General features: G+C 31.6%; 1 protein-coding gene across 11 annotated transcripts; it reads left to right on the top strand.

The window, feature by feature from the left end:
* The first annotated feature begins 4,973 nt into the window (after nt 1-4,973).
* Nucleotides 4,974-13,130, top strand: LOC112732274 (CBL-interacting serine/threonine-protein kinase 23). 11 transcript variants are annotated; one of them, XR_011869781.1, is made up of 15 exons: nt 4,974-5,774; nt 7,407-7,469; nt 7,600-7,671; nt 7,775-7,882; nt 8,103-8,183; nt 8,263-8,316; nt 8,439-8,564; nt 9,509-9,615; nt 9,737-9,856; nt 9,952-10,077; nt 10,831-10,947; nt 11,195-11,251; nt 11,359-11,433; nt 12,118-12,190; nt 12,760-13,130. XR_011869781.1 is itself a non-coding variant. In XM_025780929.3 (15 exons), the coding sequence occupies exons 1-15, from the start codon at nt 5,577-5,579 to the stop codon at nt 12,818-12,820; spliced, it is 1,368 nt and encodes a 455-aa protein (XP_025636714.1). In that variant the 5' UTR covers nt 4,974-5,576; the 3' UTR covers nt 12,821-13,130. The 11 variants fall into 11 exon arrangements, 7 of the variants coding, with proteins under 7 accessions (XP_025636714.1, XP_025636713.1, XP_025636715.1 ...); XR_011869783.1 differs by having other exon boundaries at nt 12,813-13,039; XM_025780929.3 differs by having other exon boundaries at nt 9,509-9,598; nt 12,813-13,130.
* The last annotated feature ends 249 nt before the right edge of the window (nt 13,131-13,379 follow it).

Below are 13,379 nucleotides of genomic sequence, written 5' to 3'. Positions count from 1 at the left end.
GCCAATAATTCTAGCCTATACCACAAAGACTCTGATCGTAGATCAGGAGGCTAAGAGATATGCATTCAAGCTTGTTTGCATGTAGAACGGAAGTGTTTGTCAGGCACCCGTTCGTAAGTGAGAATGATGATGAGCGTCACATAATCATCATATTCATCATGTTCTTGTGTGCGAATGAATATCTTAGAGAAGAAATAGGCTCGAATTGAATAGAAAAACAATAGTACTTTGCATTAATTCATGAGGAACAGCAGAGCTCCACACCTTAATCTATGGTGTGTAGAAACTCTACCGTTGAAAATACATAAGTGATAATGGTCCAGGCATGGCCGAATGTCCAGCCTCCCAAAGAGGGTTCAATCATCAAAACATGATCAAAAGATCCTTAATACAATAGTAAAAAGTTCTATTTATACTAAACTAGTTACTAAGGTTACAGAAATAAGTAATTGATGCAGAAATCCACTTCCAGGCCCACTTGGTGTGTGCTTGGGCTGAGCATTGAAGCTCTCACGTGTAGAGGTTTTCCTTGGAGTTAAACGCCAGTTTGTAACCTGTTTCTGGCGTTTAACTCCAGAATAGGGCAGAAAGCTGGCGTTGAATACCAGTTTGCATCATCTAAACTCGAGCAAAGTATAGACTATTATATATGGCTGGAAAGCTCTGGATGTCTACTTTCTAACGCAATTAAGAGCGCGCCATTTGAACTACTGTAGCTCCAGAAAATCCACTTTGAGTGCAGGGAGGTCAGAATCCAACAGCATCTGCTGTCCTTCTTCAGCCTCTGAATCTGATTTTTGCTCAAGTCCCTCAATTTCAGCTAGAAATTAACTGAAATCACAAAAAAACACACAAACTCATAGTAAAGTCTAGAAATGTGAATTTTATTTAAAAACTAATAAAAATATACTAAAAACTAACTAAATCATACTAAATACTATGTAAAAATACTACCAAAAAGCGTATAAATTATCCTCTCATCACCATACCATTAAGACGTTGTTCAATCATTTCTAGTACGCCAGTGATTGTGTTGACGCATAAAGTTAGTTGTGGATCGGGGGTCGCTTCGTCATTAGCCATCACTGAAGAACCTGTGAAAGAAAAGACCTCACAATACTCTTCTAACGTGTATCACTCGGAGTAGGACACTCGTATTTACACTCAATATTTGACTGTTACACTTTGTTGAACTTACTGCTCTTGTCTTTTTTCACTCTTGGATTATTTTAACAAATTGCACTTTAGAAAATGAGAAATTGAGATACCAAATCAAGATAATTTGAATGCTAGAGAAGTTCAACTTGACAAGAAGATAACCAAAGTATGTGACAAAAGAAGGAAAAGAATAAGGGATACTAAGAGGACAAAAAATAAAAAAATTGAATCCTAATTGGAACCCAAAGAAAATTTGGAAAGCTAAAACAAAGCTGAAAAAATTTAAAGATGAATTTTCATTTTTTTTTATGTTTTTTTAGAACTTGTCTTTAAGATATAATAATTGCAGAAACAAAATTAAATAAGAAATTTTGTTTTTTTTTTTTACTTTAAAGTGAATTTACAGAAATTGAAGAGAAAAAATAAAGAGACTAATCAAGAACCCTAGAACGTGTAGATAAATAAGAATTTACCTGCAACTTGTAACTGATACCAGACGATAAGAATTTATTGGGATTTAGGGAGTTTAATAAAGACGAAGCATTAAAGTTTCAATGGAAGGGTTGGAAGGGGAATAAGAAAAAGAATGACAGAAAAAGACACACCCCTAAAGACACAACAAAAACATAAAAAGATAGATAACGGATTTTGCTACTAGACCTCTAACAAACATGTTCTTAGCAACCTAAGTCATCGGAAGGGATTCCCTACTACACCTTCAAAGAACCTGTCTTTGACAACCTAGATCGGAGGGATGAAAATTGAAAAAGACTAGCACACAGAATTACCTTAGTGTTGAATCCTTCAATCTTCTTTATGCAACAAGCATAGCAAATCACTTACCTCACGTAATCACACTAAAAAAAGTGCATAAAGAAACTGAAAATTTTATTCATCAAAGTTGTATAAATTATCTCAGCAAAGGTGTTTAAATAGGCCCGTAACAAACTAGCTAAAATATAAGATAAGATAACTTAATTTAAATCTTCTAAAGATAAGACAACTGATTTAAATCATATTTGATCTTATTAGATTATATCAGATTTGATTCAAATTTTTAAAATCCTAAAGATATGATAACTAATTTAAATCAGATATCATTAGATTATATCAGATTTGATTTAAATTTAAAATTTTTCAAAATACTACTAAGCAAAATCAAAATGAAATCTTCTAACAAACATTAACACCGTACCAAAGCAAACTAAAATATAGGCCTAATAATTTTGAAAATTAAATTAAATTTGTGGCTTCCACTGCACTTGAAAAATATTGTTGGGTCTCTTGCTATCCTGACTTAACCCAATGGGCTTTATGAGTTGTCGTTATTTCAGCACCATTGTTTTTGAGACGGACTCTTGCTCTTCTTGATGTCCAAGACCAGCATGGTATAACTCTTCTAGTATTCAAATCTTTGAATATGACGAGATTACCATACTGCCCTTAGCTCTAAAATGACGAAAATGCCCTCTTGACCACGTATCAACCGGCAACGGTGCCAATGTTCCGGTGGCTACCTAAAACGGTGATTTGGGCCTAAATGTGAGGTCCAGACTCTTTTTAAGGCAGCGTCCAACTTGTTTTGGTGCCAAGGTGCCGCCGTCCGAATTCCTAGTGAAAAGGTGGGGGTAGTACCTGCAAGAGACTCCAATGCTTAAGTTACCAAGAGCTTTGAGCATGTTTTTAGTAGATTGGAACTTGAATATACCTGAAGAGTGTCAGGGTATTTATATTAGAATAGATTAGGACTTGACTATACCTGAGGTGTTTCTTTTATCTTGGAAATTTGTTAAGATCTATCTTCTAAGTGAGATAACGATAGTAGCAGAAATTTGGGGAGGTAATTACTTATTTGAGTAAGTAAGGTTGAACCTCCTTATCATATAAAAGAGACCACATTTAATGGACCTTTATCCTTAATGGGCCTAATTTTATATTTTATGTCAGGATATGAATAATAACTAATTTTAGTAGATAATTTTAGTCACACATGAATTTTTGTTAGATTACACATATCTTATACTGGTGCTTGAGAAATATTGAAATGATTCACAAAATTGTAAATCTTTTCATCCTTACACAATTTTATAAATGAAGTATTTTATATTTAAATAAGAGTAATTACCCAAATCAGTCCCCGAGGATTTTAGAATCGGACATTTTAGTCCCCAAAGAAAATTAATACACGGATCAGTCCCTAAGGTTTTACTCCGGCAGACAAATCAGTCCCCAATTCATTTTCCGGCAAAGTAATTACCCAGATCAGTCCCCAAAGATTTTAAAAACGGACATTTTAGTCCCCAAAAAAAAACTAATGTACAAATCAATCCCCAACTTTTCTTTCTATTAGACATAATAGTCCCTCGTCCAAAAATAAAATAAAATAATTATTATTATTAATTACACAATAATATTGTACTATATTTTTTGTATTTTTCAGACAAAAATAATGATAAATTTATTCATTATATATATACATATATATATATATATATATATATATATATATATATATAGTCACTCAATAATAATAATAATAATAATAATAATAATAATAATAATAATTATTATTATTATTATTATTATTATTATTATTATTATTAGAGATTATTTTACAAAAAATTCAAAGTTAAAATTATTTGATATTTTCGTATTTAATATAATCAAAAGATGTCCTATGTAAAAAAAATTATATATGTTTATATTAAAAAATATGTATTAAAACAAATTATTTTAATTTGAACTTATATTAAATACATATTTTTTTAATACAAACATATTTTTTAAAATAGTACATCTTTTGATTATATTAAATACAAAAATATCAAATGATTTTAACCTTGATTTTTTTGTAAAATAATCTCTAATAATTTTATTTATTATTATTATTATTATTAATTACATAATAATATTATACCATAATTTTTTGTATTTTCTAGATAAAAATAATGATATATATATATATATATATATATATATATATATATATATATATATATATATATATATATATATATATAGTCACTCAATAATAATAATAATAATAATAATAATAATAATAATAATAATAATAATAATAATAATAAAAAAATTATTAGAGATTATTTTATATTTTTATAAGAAATTTAAGGTTAAAATCATTTGATATTTTTGTATTTAATATAATCAAAAGATGTATTATTTTAAAAAATATGTTTGTATTAAAAAAATATGTATTTAATATAAATTCAAATTAAAATATTTTTTTAATACATATTTTTTAATATAAACATATATAATTTTTTTTACATAGGACATCTTTTGATTATATTAAATACAAAAATGTCAAATGATTTTAACTTTGAATTTCTTGTAAAATAATATCTAATAATTTTATTATTATTATTATTATTGAGTGACTATATATATATATATATATAAGAATTTAATGAATAAATTTATCATTATTTTTGTCTAAAAAATACAAAAAATATAGTACAATATTATTGTGCAATTAATAATAATAATAATTTTATTTTATTTTATTTTTGGAAGGGGAACTATTATGTCTAACAGAGAAAAACGTTGGGGATTGATTTGTGCATTAGTTTTTTTGGGGACTAAAATATCCGTTTTTAAAATTTTTGGGGACTGATTTGGGTAATTACTCTGCCGGAAAATGAACTGGGAATTGATTTGTCTGTTGGATTAAAAGTTTAAAACCTTAAAGACTGATCTGTGTATTAATTTTCCTTAGGAACTAAAATGTCCGATTCTAAAATTCTCGGGGACTGATTTGGGTAATTACTCTTTAAATAACGAAAAACCCCGATTTTGGGATTTACTACCGGAGAAAAACAAAAGTTGAAACGCATAACAACGAATAAACGTAAAACAGTCAAGGAATCCCGTCACGCGCTAAATTCAACTCCCTCTCCAACAAACGGAAAATTAAACTCAAACCAATTCAGCTTCTCTTGTTACCTTCTTCACTAATTACACCGCGTGAACATAAAAGGAATTAAAAGTTAAAACACACGAGATCTAAAATCGTAATAAGAAACAGAAAAGCAATCCCAGCTTCAAAATTTTCCCCACCGTTGATCCATCTGAAGCCATGCCGTTTTCTACTTTGACCCAACGACCATTTTCTCCTCGAACCAATTCTTATTTTAAATATTTGGCATCTTTTTGGAATCGTATTCATTCCCCCTGGCCTGAATCCTTACGTAGCTTGGTTTTGAGAGAGAGAGAGAGAGAGAGAGAGAGAGAGTAAAAAAAAAAAAGAAGAAAAAGAAAAGAATGAGGATGACTAATAATCAGGTGTGGCAACCTGCTAGAAGAAGAGGTTTTAAGCTTTAAATAGAGACTAGATAGAGAAAATTGCATAGAACGTGCAGAAGGGATTTGAATAAGGAGAGGAAGGAGGAGGAGGGAAGATGACGTCACGTCCAGGGAATGGTGGTCATGCGACCAACAGCGGAAGGACACGTGTCGGCAAGTACGAGCTGGGTAGGACGCTGGGCGAGGGGAATTTCGCGAAGGTGAAGTTTGCAAAGAACACGGTCACCGGAGACAATGTCGCCATTAAGATTCTCGACAAGGAGAAAGTTCTCAAGCACAAGATGATCAACCAGGTTAGTTCGTCACTGTTTAATTGAATTTTTTTTGTAATTTATTTATTTTCTTATTTATTTTATGAAAAGATTAGTTTGCAAGTTTTTTGTTGTTGTGTTATTAGGTTTAGCTTTGATTTATGACAATCAGCATTAATTGGTTTTATCTTTGTTGGTGGTTTGTTGTTAATTTTTGTTATGGAGTTGTGGTGATTTAGGATTTTGGGAAATCAAGGGAGCGTTGACCCATTCAATGTGATCTATGTTTTTGGGACGTTTGTTTTTTTCTACTGCCAGAAGATGGATATGATCAACTTTGTCTTTTTCTGATCGGGCTAGACTTTTCTATGTTACTTTGGTAGTGAAAATATATTGATTAAACCCCGTGCCAAACGTACACGCACACAAAAGAAAAAGGAAAAGAAAAGAAAAGAAAAGAAAAAGAAAGAAAGAAAGAAAGAAGCAGAAAATATATTGATGTTATTGGAAAATGGAACTCGTCAACATTTTACTTGGTATGTTTCATTGGATGTACCTTAAATTTTGCTGGGTTTGATGACTTCAATGGGCAGACAGAAATCTTATGGAAAAGGAAGAGAGAAGGGAATGGGGTCAAGGGAATAGACCTAGAATTCTAGCGAGGAACACAAAAAATCCGGGGTTCTAGTTCGGTAATGCTAGGTTGACAAAATAAAAAAGGCAGAACTTGTGTTATTTAACATTCATTAATGGTTGCAAAATTAATATGCAAAGATTTTAAAAAAAATAAGTTAATTCTTTTGGAATACAATTTTTACTTGAAATTTATTTATATAAAAAAAATTCACTTAGAAAAGATCTAGTTTCATAAAAGCCTCTAAAATCTTACCTTGTACTGACCTTCAATAACTAGTTCTTAGAGAATCAATAACAAGTTGAATTCATGCTTACAGAAAGCTTTGGATTTCGAATTTGTATGCAAAGAATGAATCCGTTATGGTTTTAGACTTTTAGCAAAGTGAGTTAACAGCTGTCGCAACCTAAATTGCCTTTAGGTTGTGTTTGCGAGTTGGAATTTTGCAGTAACTTGTTTCTCATTCACTCAAACTTGTATCAAAGTGAAAATCCCAAGAATGAAATACAAGTTAATGTGGTCAAAATAGAACGTCTCTCTTATAATCCCAAGTTCAAATGTAGCCAATTAGCCATGAATGAACTAAAGAAGCATCTGAGAAAGGAACATTTGCCGTCATAGTGGTCTAAATAGAACGTATCTCTGATAATATAAACTACTAGAAACTTGCAGCATCTCTCCGATGGTCAAACTTCTTTATGACTTTAGTCTGTCCAGAAATGTAGGCTCTGGTTTTCTTGTATTCTTCAACATCCATTTAATTTTATTACTTGGATCTGATACTGCCTGATTTATTATATAAGGAGTTAATTTTATTGATTATATCTCATTATTAAACTGAAAACTCTGAATGGTATTGACTTGCTTTAGTATTATTTTATTGTTGCAGCTACAGTTAAACACATAAATGTGTTTAAGATCCATATTTCATGTTTTGTGTGAATTCCTCTGCACTAAGGCATGGTAGCATAGTCATAAATGTTTGAATACTTTAGTCCTACTTGTAGCTGATATTTTTATGTTGTTTACCATTTATGCAGATAAAACGAGAGATATCAACAATGAAACTGATTAGACACCCTAATGTAATACGTATGTATGAGGTTAGAATGCAGTAAATGTTTCCTTCTATATATTTTACCTTGGCTGATTTGTTTTGGCCTTCAATTTTACTGAATTTTGTTCTTTAATATAGTTTCCATATCCATTTTAAGTGATAAATTCCTGGTGTAGGTCATGGCTAGCAAGACAAAAATATACATTGTATTGGAATTTGTAACTGGTGGAGAGCTCTTTGATAAAATTGTAAGGAAGTTGACCTTTTGTGCTTCTGAAATCTTATTACAGTTATTGTTTATTTGCTAGCCATGACTATTTTGGTGCTTTATTTGCTATTAATTTGAGTTAGGCAAGCAGTGGGAGATTGAAAGAAGAAGAAGCTAGAAGATATTTTCAACAGCTAATATGTGCTGTGGATTACTGTCATAGTAGAGGTGTTTGCCATAGAGACCTAAAGGTGAGAGTTTCATTTCCTATTAGTGCATTTTTCTTTGCTTTGCTATCTGAAGGAGTTTTGGAGTTGTTGCTCAAATTATAAGTGTTTGAGTGCTCTACGTAATGTATTTGCAAAAGATTTTATTTTTTTATACAGGAGGGAATATATGTACCAAAAACTACATACGGTTTTGTGTAAAAGAATAAAAATTAATCTGTTACTATTATTTGATCTATTGAAGCCTGAGAACTTGTTGCTGGATGCTACGGGAATGCTCAAAGTATCAGATTTTGGATTGAGTGCACTGCCTCAACAAGTTCGGGTAAGTATAATTATCAATTTTTCAACAGTAGAAAATATAATTATATCCAATTTCCTTCTAATTATCCTATTGTTAATAGGAAGATGGGCTGCTTCATACAACATGTGGTACGCCAAATTATGTTGCCCCAGAGGTAAGATAATTCCATTGCTAGTCTTCATATCTTGTATCTCAAAAAAATTCTGGTTTTCCTTTTCCCTGTTCCTTTTTGTTAAAAAAAGAAGAAATTGTAATCACTGCTCACATATAATTTAGGTGGTTCACAATAAAGGCTATGATGGTGCAAAGGCTGATCTCTGGTCATGTGGTGTCATTCTTTTCGTTTTAATGGCAGGCTATTTGCCCTTTGAAGACAACAATCTTGTGAATTTGTATAAAAAGGTGACTTTTTACTCAATATTTGTTTCTCTTATTCTCTCTATTATAGTAACCAAGCTCACTTTATTTCAAAATTATAAGCAAATAAATGGAGATTTTTGTTGACTGGAATCAGCGTTAGGAGTTTCTGTCATTTGTTTAGGCACAACAGGAAACAAATAAACATTCTTAGCTGGTGGCAGAGATCAGCACCTAAACTGGGATATAAAGATCAGCACCTAAATGTTGGGATATATTTTGTAAATCAAGCTTTTGGTGTCTAATATCACATTATCACCTATCATCCTTAACCATAGCATGTTTGGTTCTGCATTTATAGAACAGATTTTAGGTGGTATTATTCTGAATTCTGTTAGAATTTATTTACTTCGAACCAATTGAGGTAAAATGATTATGCTTGGTAGTTTCTCCAAAAGTAATTTTGACACAGTAATCAATTCAGTTCTTCCAGGATTAACTGTAATCAAAGTGCTGATAAGTTAAGATACAGCACCCTAGGGGGTAGGGTTGTCAAGCAAATATGTAATTTTAGTACAAATTATTTAAACAGAACTGGAGATTTGAAATAGGAGATGCTTATGGGGCGTAGGTACATGCTATACAATAGAAGAACTGGCTTATCTGAACCCATCTGCAAAACATTTAGTGTCTTTTTGTAATGAGATGCACCAAGTTAATAGAAAATGAATTGGATATTAGATACTACATATTACTAGAAATAATGTAAATATTGAAATATTTAGGACATATCTTTCTCCTTCAATCATTCTTCTCTTCTACAGTCTTTACTTGATTCATTCCTTTCTTTTCTGTCCCTAATATCTTCAGTTCTCCCTAATAATTCTTCTAGTATTCCATTCAAATCCCTAATTTCAGTAATTCCATATCTATACTATTTCACTTTCCTTCAATGCTGTCTTACGTTTTCTGGTTCATGATGACTGCAGATTTTCAAGGCTGAGTTCACTTGTCCTCCTTGGTTCTCTACGGATGCAAAGAAGTTAATCATAAGAATACTTGAACCCGATCCTGCCAAAGTATGCTATTGACTTGTGTTAGTCTTGTTTATCTCATTCTACTCTTCTACTAATTTGGTTTTAATCAAATCACTTTTCCCTCTTGCTCACCGATTATGTAAAACAAACCTATATTTTCCTTGTTAATGATATGTACAGCGGATTACGATTGCTGAAGTCATTGAGAATGAATGGTTCAAGAAGGGATACAAGCCTCCCAAATTTGAGCAGGCCAATGTTAGTCTTGATGATATAGATTCTATTTTTAGTGAATCAATGGTAAGACATTTGGTTTTGATATTATCTTGATTAATTTTTGTTTGTCAAAGCTTTGGATTCTTACCCTCAACCTTAATGCTGCTTGTTGTGCACAGGATTCACAAAACCTTGTTGCTGAGAGGCGTGAAACAAGGCCTGTGGAACCTGTGACCATGAATGCTTTTGAGCTTATCTCTACCTCTCAGGGCCTCAATCTCCGTAGTCTTTTCGAGAAACAAATGGTATTTATTTTATTTTTTTTAATAGTCAACAAAAGTATATGCAGATCTATTTGCTCAGATTTTCAAAATACTAGAATTTGACCTAGAATGGCTTCAGGAGACAATTTATATTTATGTTAATGTCATGATTCGACCGCAAGATCCGTAATTAGGGGATAGACTAATGATCAATACCTATTTTCATGAAGCAATCTTGACAACCTCATAGAGATGTAATTGATCCTTGAAACAAGACCAATGACCATCGCAATCACTAGGCACTAACTAATAACAAAATAATCAAATTGGATGGACTGTGAGTCTTTTTGAACATAGCTCAACTTTTGACATTGTATGTGTTAGGAGTCGAGGTATAAAACCATGTGCCTCTATCCAACAAATTGGTTTTGGGAGGGATGATTCATGATGCTGTACCAAGGCTTCTATGATTAAGAGGTGTAGGATTTGACACTTGTTTGGCCACAGTTTTTAAATGAAAGCAAAATTTGAGCACAAGGTTTTGTGTGCCTATGCTTCTCAGACTCTTGCATGAGAGGGAATATGGAGGTTTAAAACCATCCATGTCTATCTATGAGAGAGCATATGGAAGTATAAAACCATTCATGTGCATTTATCCAACAGCCTAAGCTTTTACGAGAGATGTCTCATGACATGTATTTCTGGTTGTTGATTACAAATTGCATGAAACAAGATAATATATAATTGAATTTGTCTTAAATATTAAGGCTAAAATTTGTTGTTTTTGACATGTAGGGACTTGTTAAAAGGGAAACAAGATTCACATCCAAATGTTCAGCAAATGAGATCATTACGAAAATCGAGGAAGCTGCTGGGCCTCTGGGTTTCGGTGTTAAGAAGAGCAACAATAAGGTATTGAAAGATAAATAAATAAATCTTGTATCTAATTTACTACTTCATCTTTTGTTTCTATTGGAATAAGATAATTAAGCAGAAAACATTCTTTTTGCACTTAAGATTACTCTTTTAATCTGTCAATGTAGTAAAATTTATTTTGTCGTCTACTACTTAGTCAATCTACATATGAAGGTTAAATTATAACAATAGCTATTGCTGTTAAAATTTTATCTCTAACAATATTTCTTACTCTGCATTTCAGTTAAAAATTCAAGGTGAAAAGACTGGGCGTAAAGGTCAACTATCTGTAGCTACCGAGGTATGTCTTTTTTAAGTTTGCTTCTATATCTAGAGTATACATGTTAGTTATTTATGGTTAGGTATACTATGGCTGTTTTTAATGCTGGTTTAAGTGTTATTTTCCAGATTTTTGAGATTGCTCCTGAACTTTATCTGGTTGAATTGCGGAAGGCTGAGGGAGATACTCTGGAATTTCACAAAGTAAGTTAAATGCACGAAGTAGTATTTTATATGCATTCATGTTTGGCAGTTGATTGTGTCACCTACAATAGTATGAGGAAAATGCATCCCCTCAATTTTTTTCCCTCTCAATTGTTGTTGTAAAGTGTTATCGCTCACCATACACTCTTTAGGTGGACCAAAATTAAACATGAGAGAAAATGTTGAATGGTATAAGATCACACTTGACAATATCTATTGAAATAAAAAATTGAGGAGATCCATTCCCGAGTACAAGTTGTTTTCTTCTCAGCATTGCATTATTTTTCTTCACCTTTTGTCCTATGCTGAATCAACCAAATGATGTTGCCTCCAATATCTTTTGCCCCGGATCAGAATAAATTTGGGACACATAGTGAATCCTGTCAGCTAATGCGTTCTATCATTTGATTAATGTGTGAATTGGAGACATTAGACTCTTAGAAAGTAACTGAATGTTAGTTAACCATTTCTTGAAAATAAGTCATATCAAGAGAATTGCCTCTCACAAAGTTGCCTTTCTTGAAGAAATGTACGTGCCTACCAATTCACTATTTTTTCTCCCAACATATTGCTGCAGTGCAATCACTACTGAACTTAAGCTATTCAGCAACATCTTTTTTTTTCTTACCCCACATATTCAATAATTAATTTTTAAATTATTTATTTATTTATTTATTTATACAGTTTTATAAAAACCTCTCTCCTGCACTGAAAGATATTGTTTGGAAAGCAGAGCCAATCGATGAAGAAAAAGATGGTTAGTTTTTCAGCAATCTTGATGCTTAACTTGACAAAGTTAGAGTTCTAAAAATTTAACAAGGCATTCTTGTTGGTAATATATTGTTTTGAACCTTGAATTTTGTTTGATACTTTTAATCATTTATGCAATATTTATATTTTCATTAATGTCAATTTTAGATTTAAAATTATTGCAGGAGCTTAATGCTTCTGATATGTATGTTTGCTAAGACATGGTTTTTGTTTGTGCTGTCAGAAGGGAAGTATGAAATTTCTTTGGTAGTAAATAGATTCAGAAGTTGCATTTAGTTCTATTTACAGCAAAACATTATTTTTAAAAAAAGAAGGTTGAAACATACACAGGAGAAAGATAGTTTGCAGGATAAGTAGAAGGGAATTTCTTTGGGGAAGAGTAAAGATTTTTATTAAATTTATTGATAATTCTTTTTTTGTAGGATTTTTCTTATTAAAAGAAGCAAAAGTTAAACTTGGATTAGGAAACCATGTGTTTGTTTTGGTTGGTTAAGAGAGTATTATTTATATTTAATTCAGTTGGTCTTCTAAATCTTTTACATTTTCTGCAAACAGGTTCCAGTCCCTCAAAATAATCTTTCACGAATCTTCATCTGTTAATTGTACAGATACCTAGCTGTGCTCTTTGCTACTAAGAATGCCAGTTGCTTGAAGGATTCAGCCATGGGGCTCATGGAATATACTTTTTGTCCGACACTATATAATTATAGGAATGATTGAATCTTTCAATGAAAATTTGTTGAATAGTTTTCCCTTTCTTTCATGCTGAAAGATTGTTTTGGCGAAAACATTCAAACATTATAATAAGGACATAGCACAGATTTTTTTCGGGGTATTGGGCTTCTAAATTTAGGCTTTTACCAATTGAAAAATTTTACATGTTCTATTATGATATAAAATTAAAAGAAAATTGTTTCTTGAAAAAAGTTATGAATATAACCTCACTCTGATCCCTGTCCATTTGCTTAAATTGTCTTATTGCCTAAATAACTCCCATACATCAGTTACATTTCATATCATGGATTCATGGAGAAAAGAGAAGGCGGAGATTTAAATCCTAAGTTCAGTAAATTTATGAGGTAAGACAATCAATGATTACATTTTCATCTCACTGTATTTACTATCCCGAACATGGCAACATGATTTTTTGGTATCATACAGCATAGTTGAATGAT

Source organism: Arachis hypogaea, chromosome 13 (genome assembly GCF_003086295.3).
Source record: "Arachis hypogaea cultivar Tifrunner chromosome 13, arahy.Tifrunner.gnm2.J5K5, whole genome shotgun sequence".
Lineage (NCBI taxonomy): Eukaryota > Viridiplantae > Streptophyta > Magnoliopsida > Fabales > Fabaceae > Arachis > Arachis hypogaea.
The sequence above is the reverse complement of the archived record's forward strand: the minus strand, read 5'-3'. Positions and strand labels throughout refer to the sequence as shown.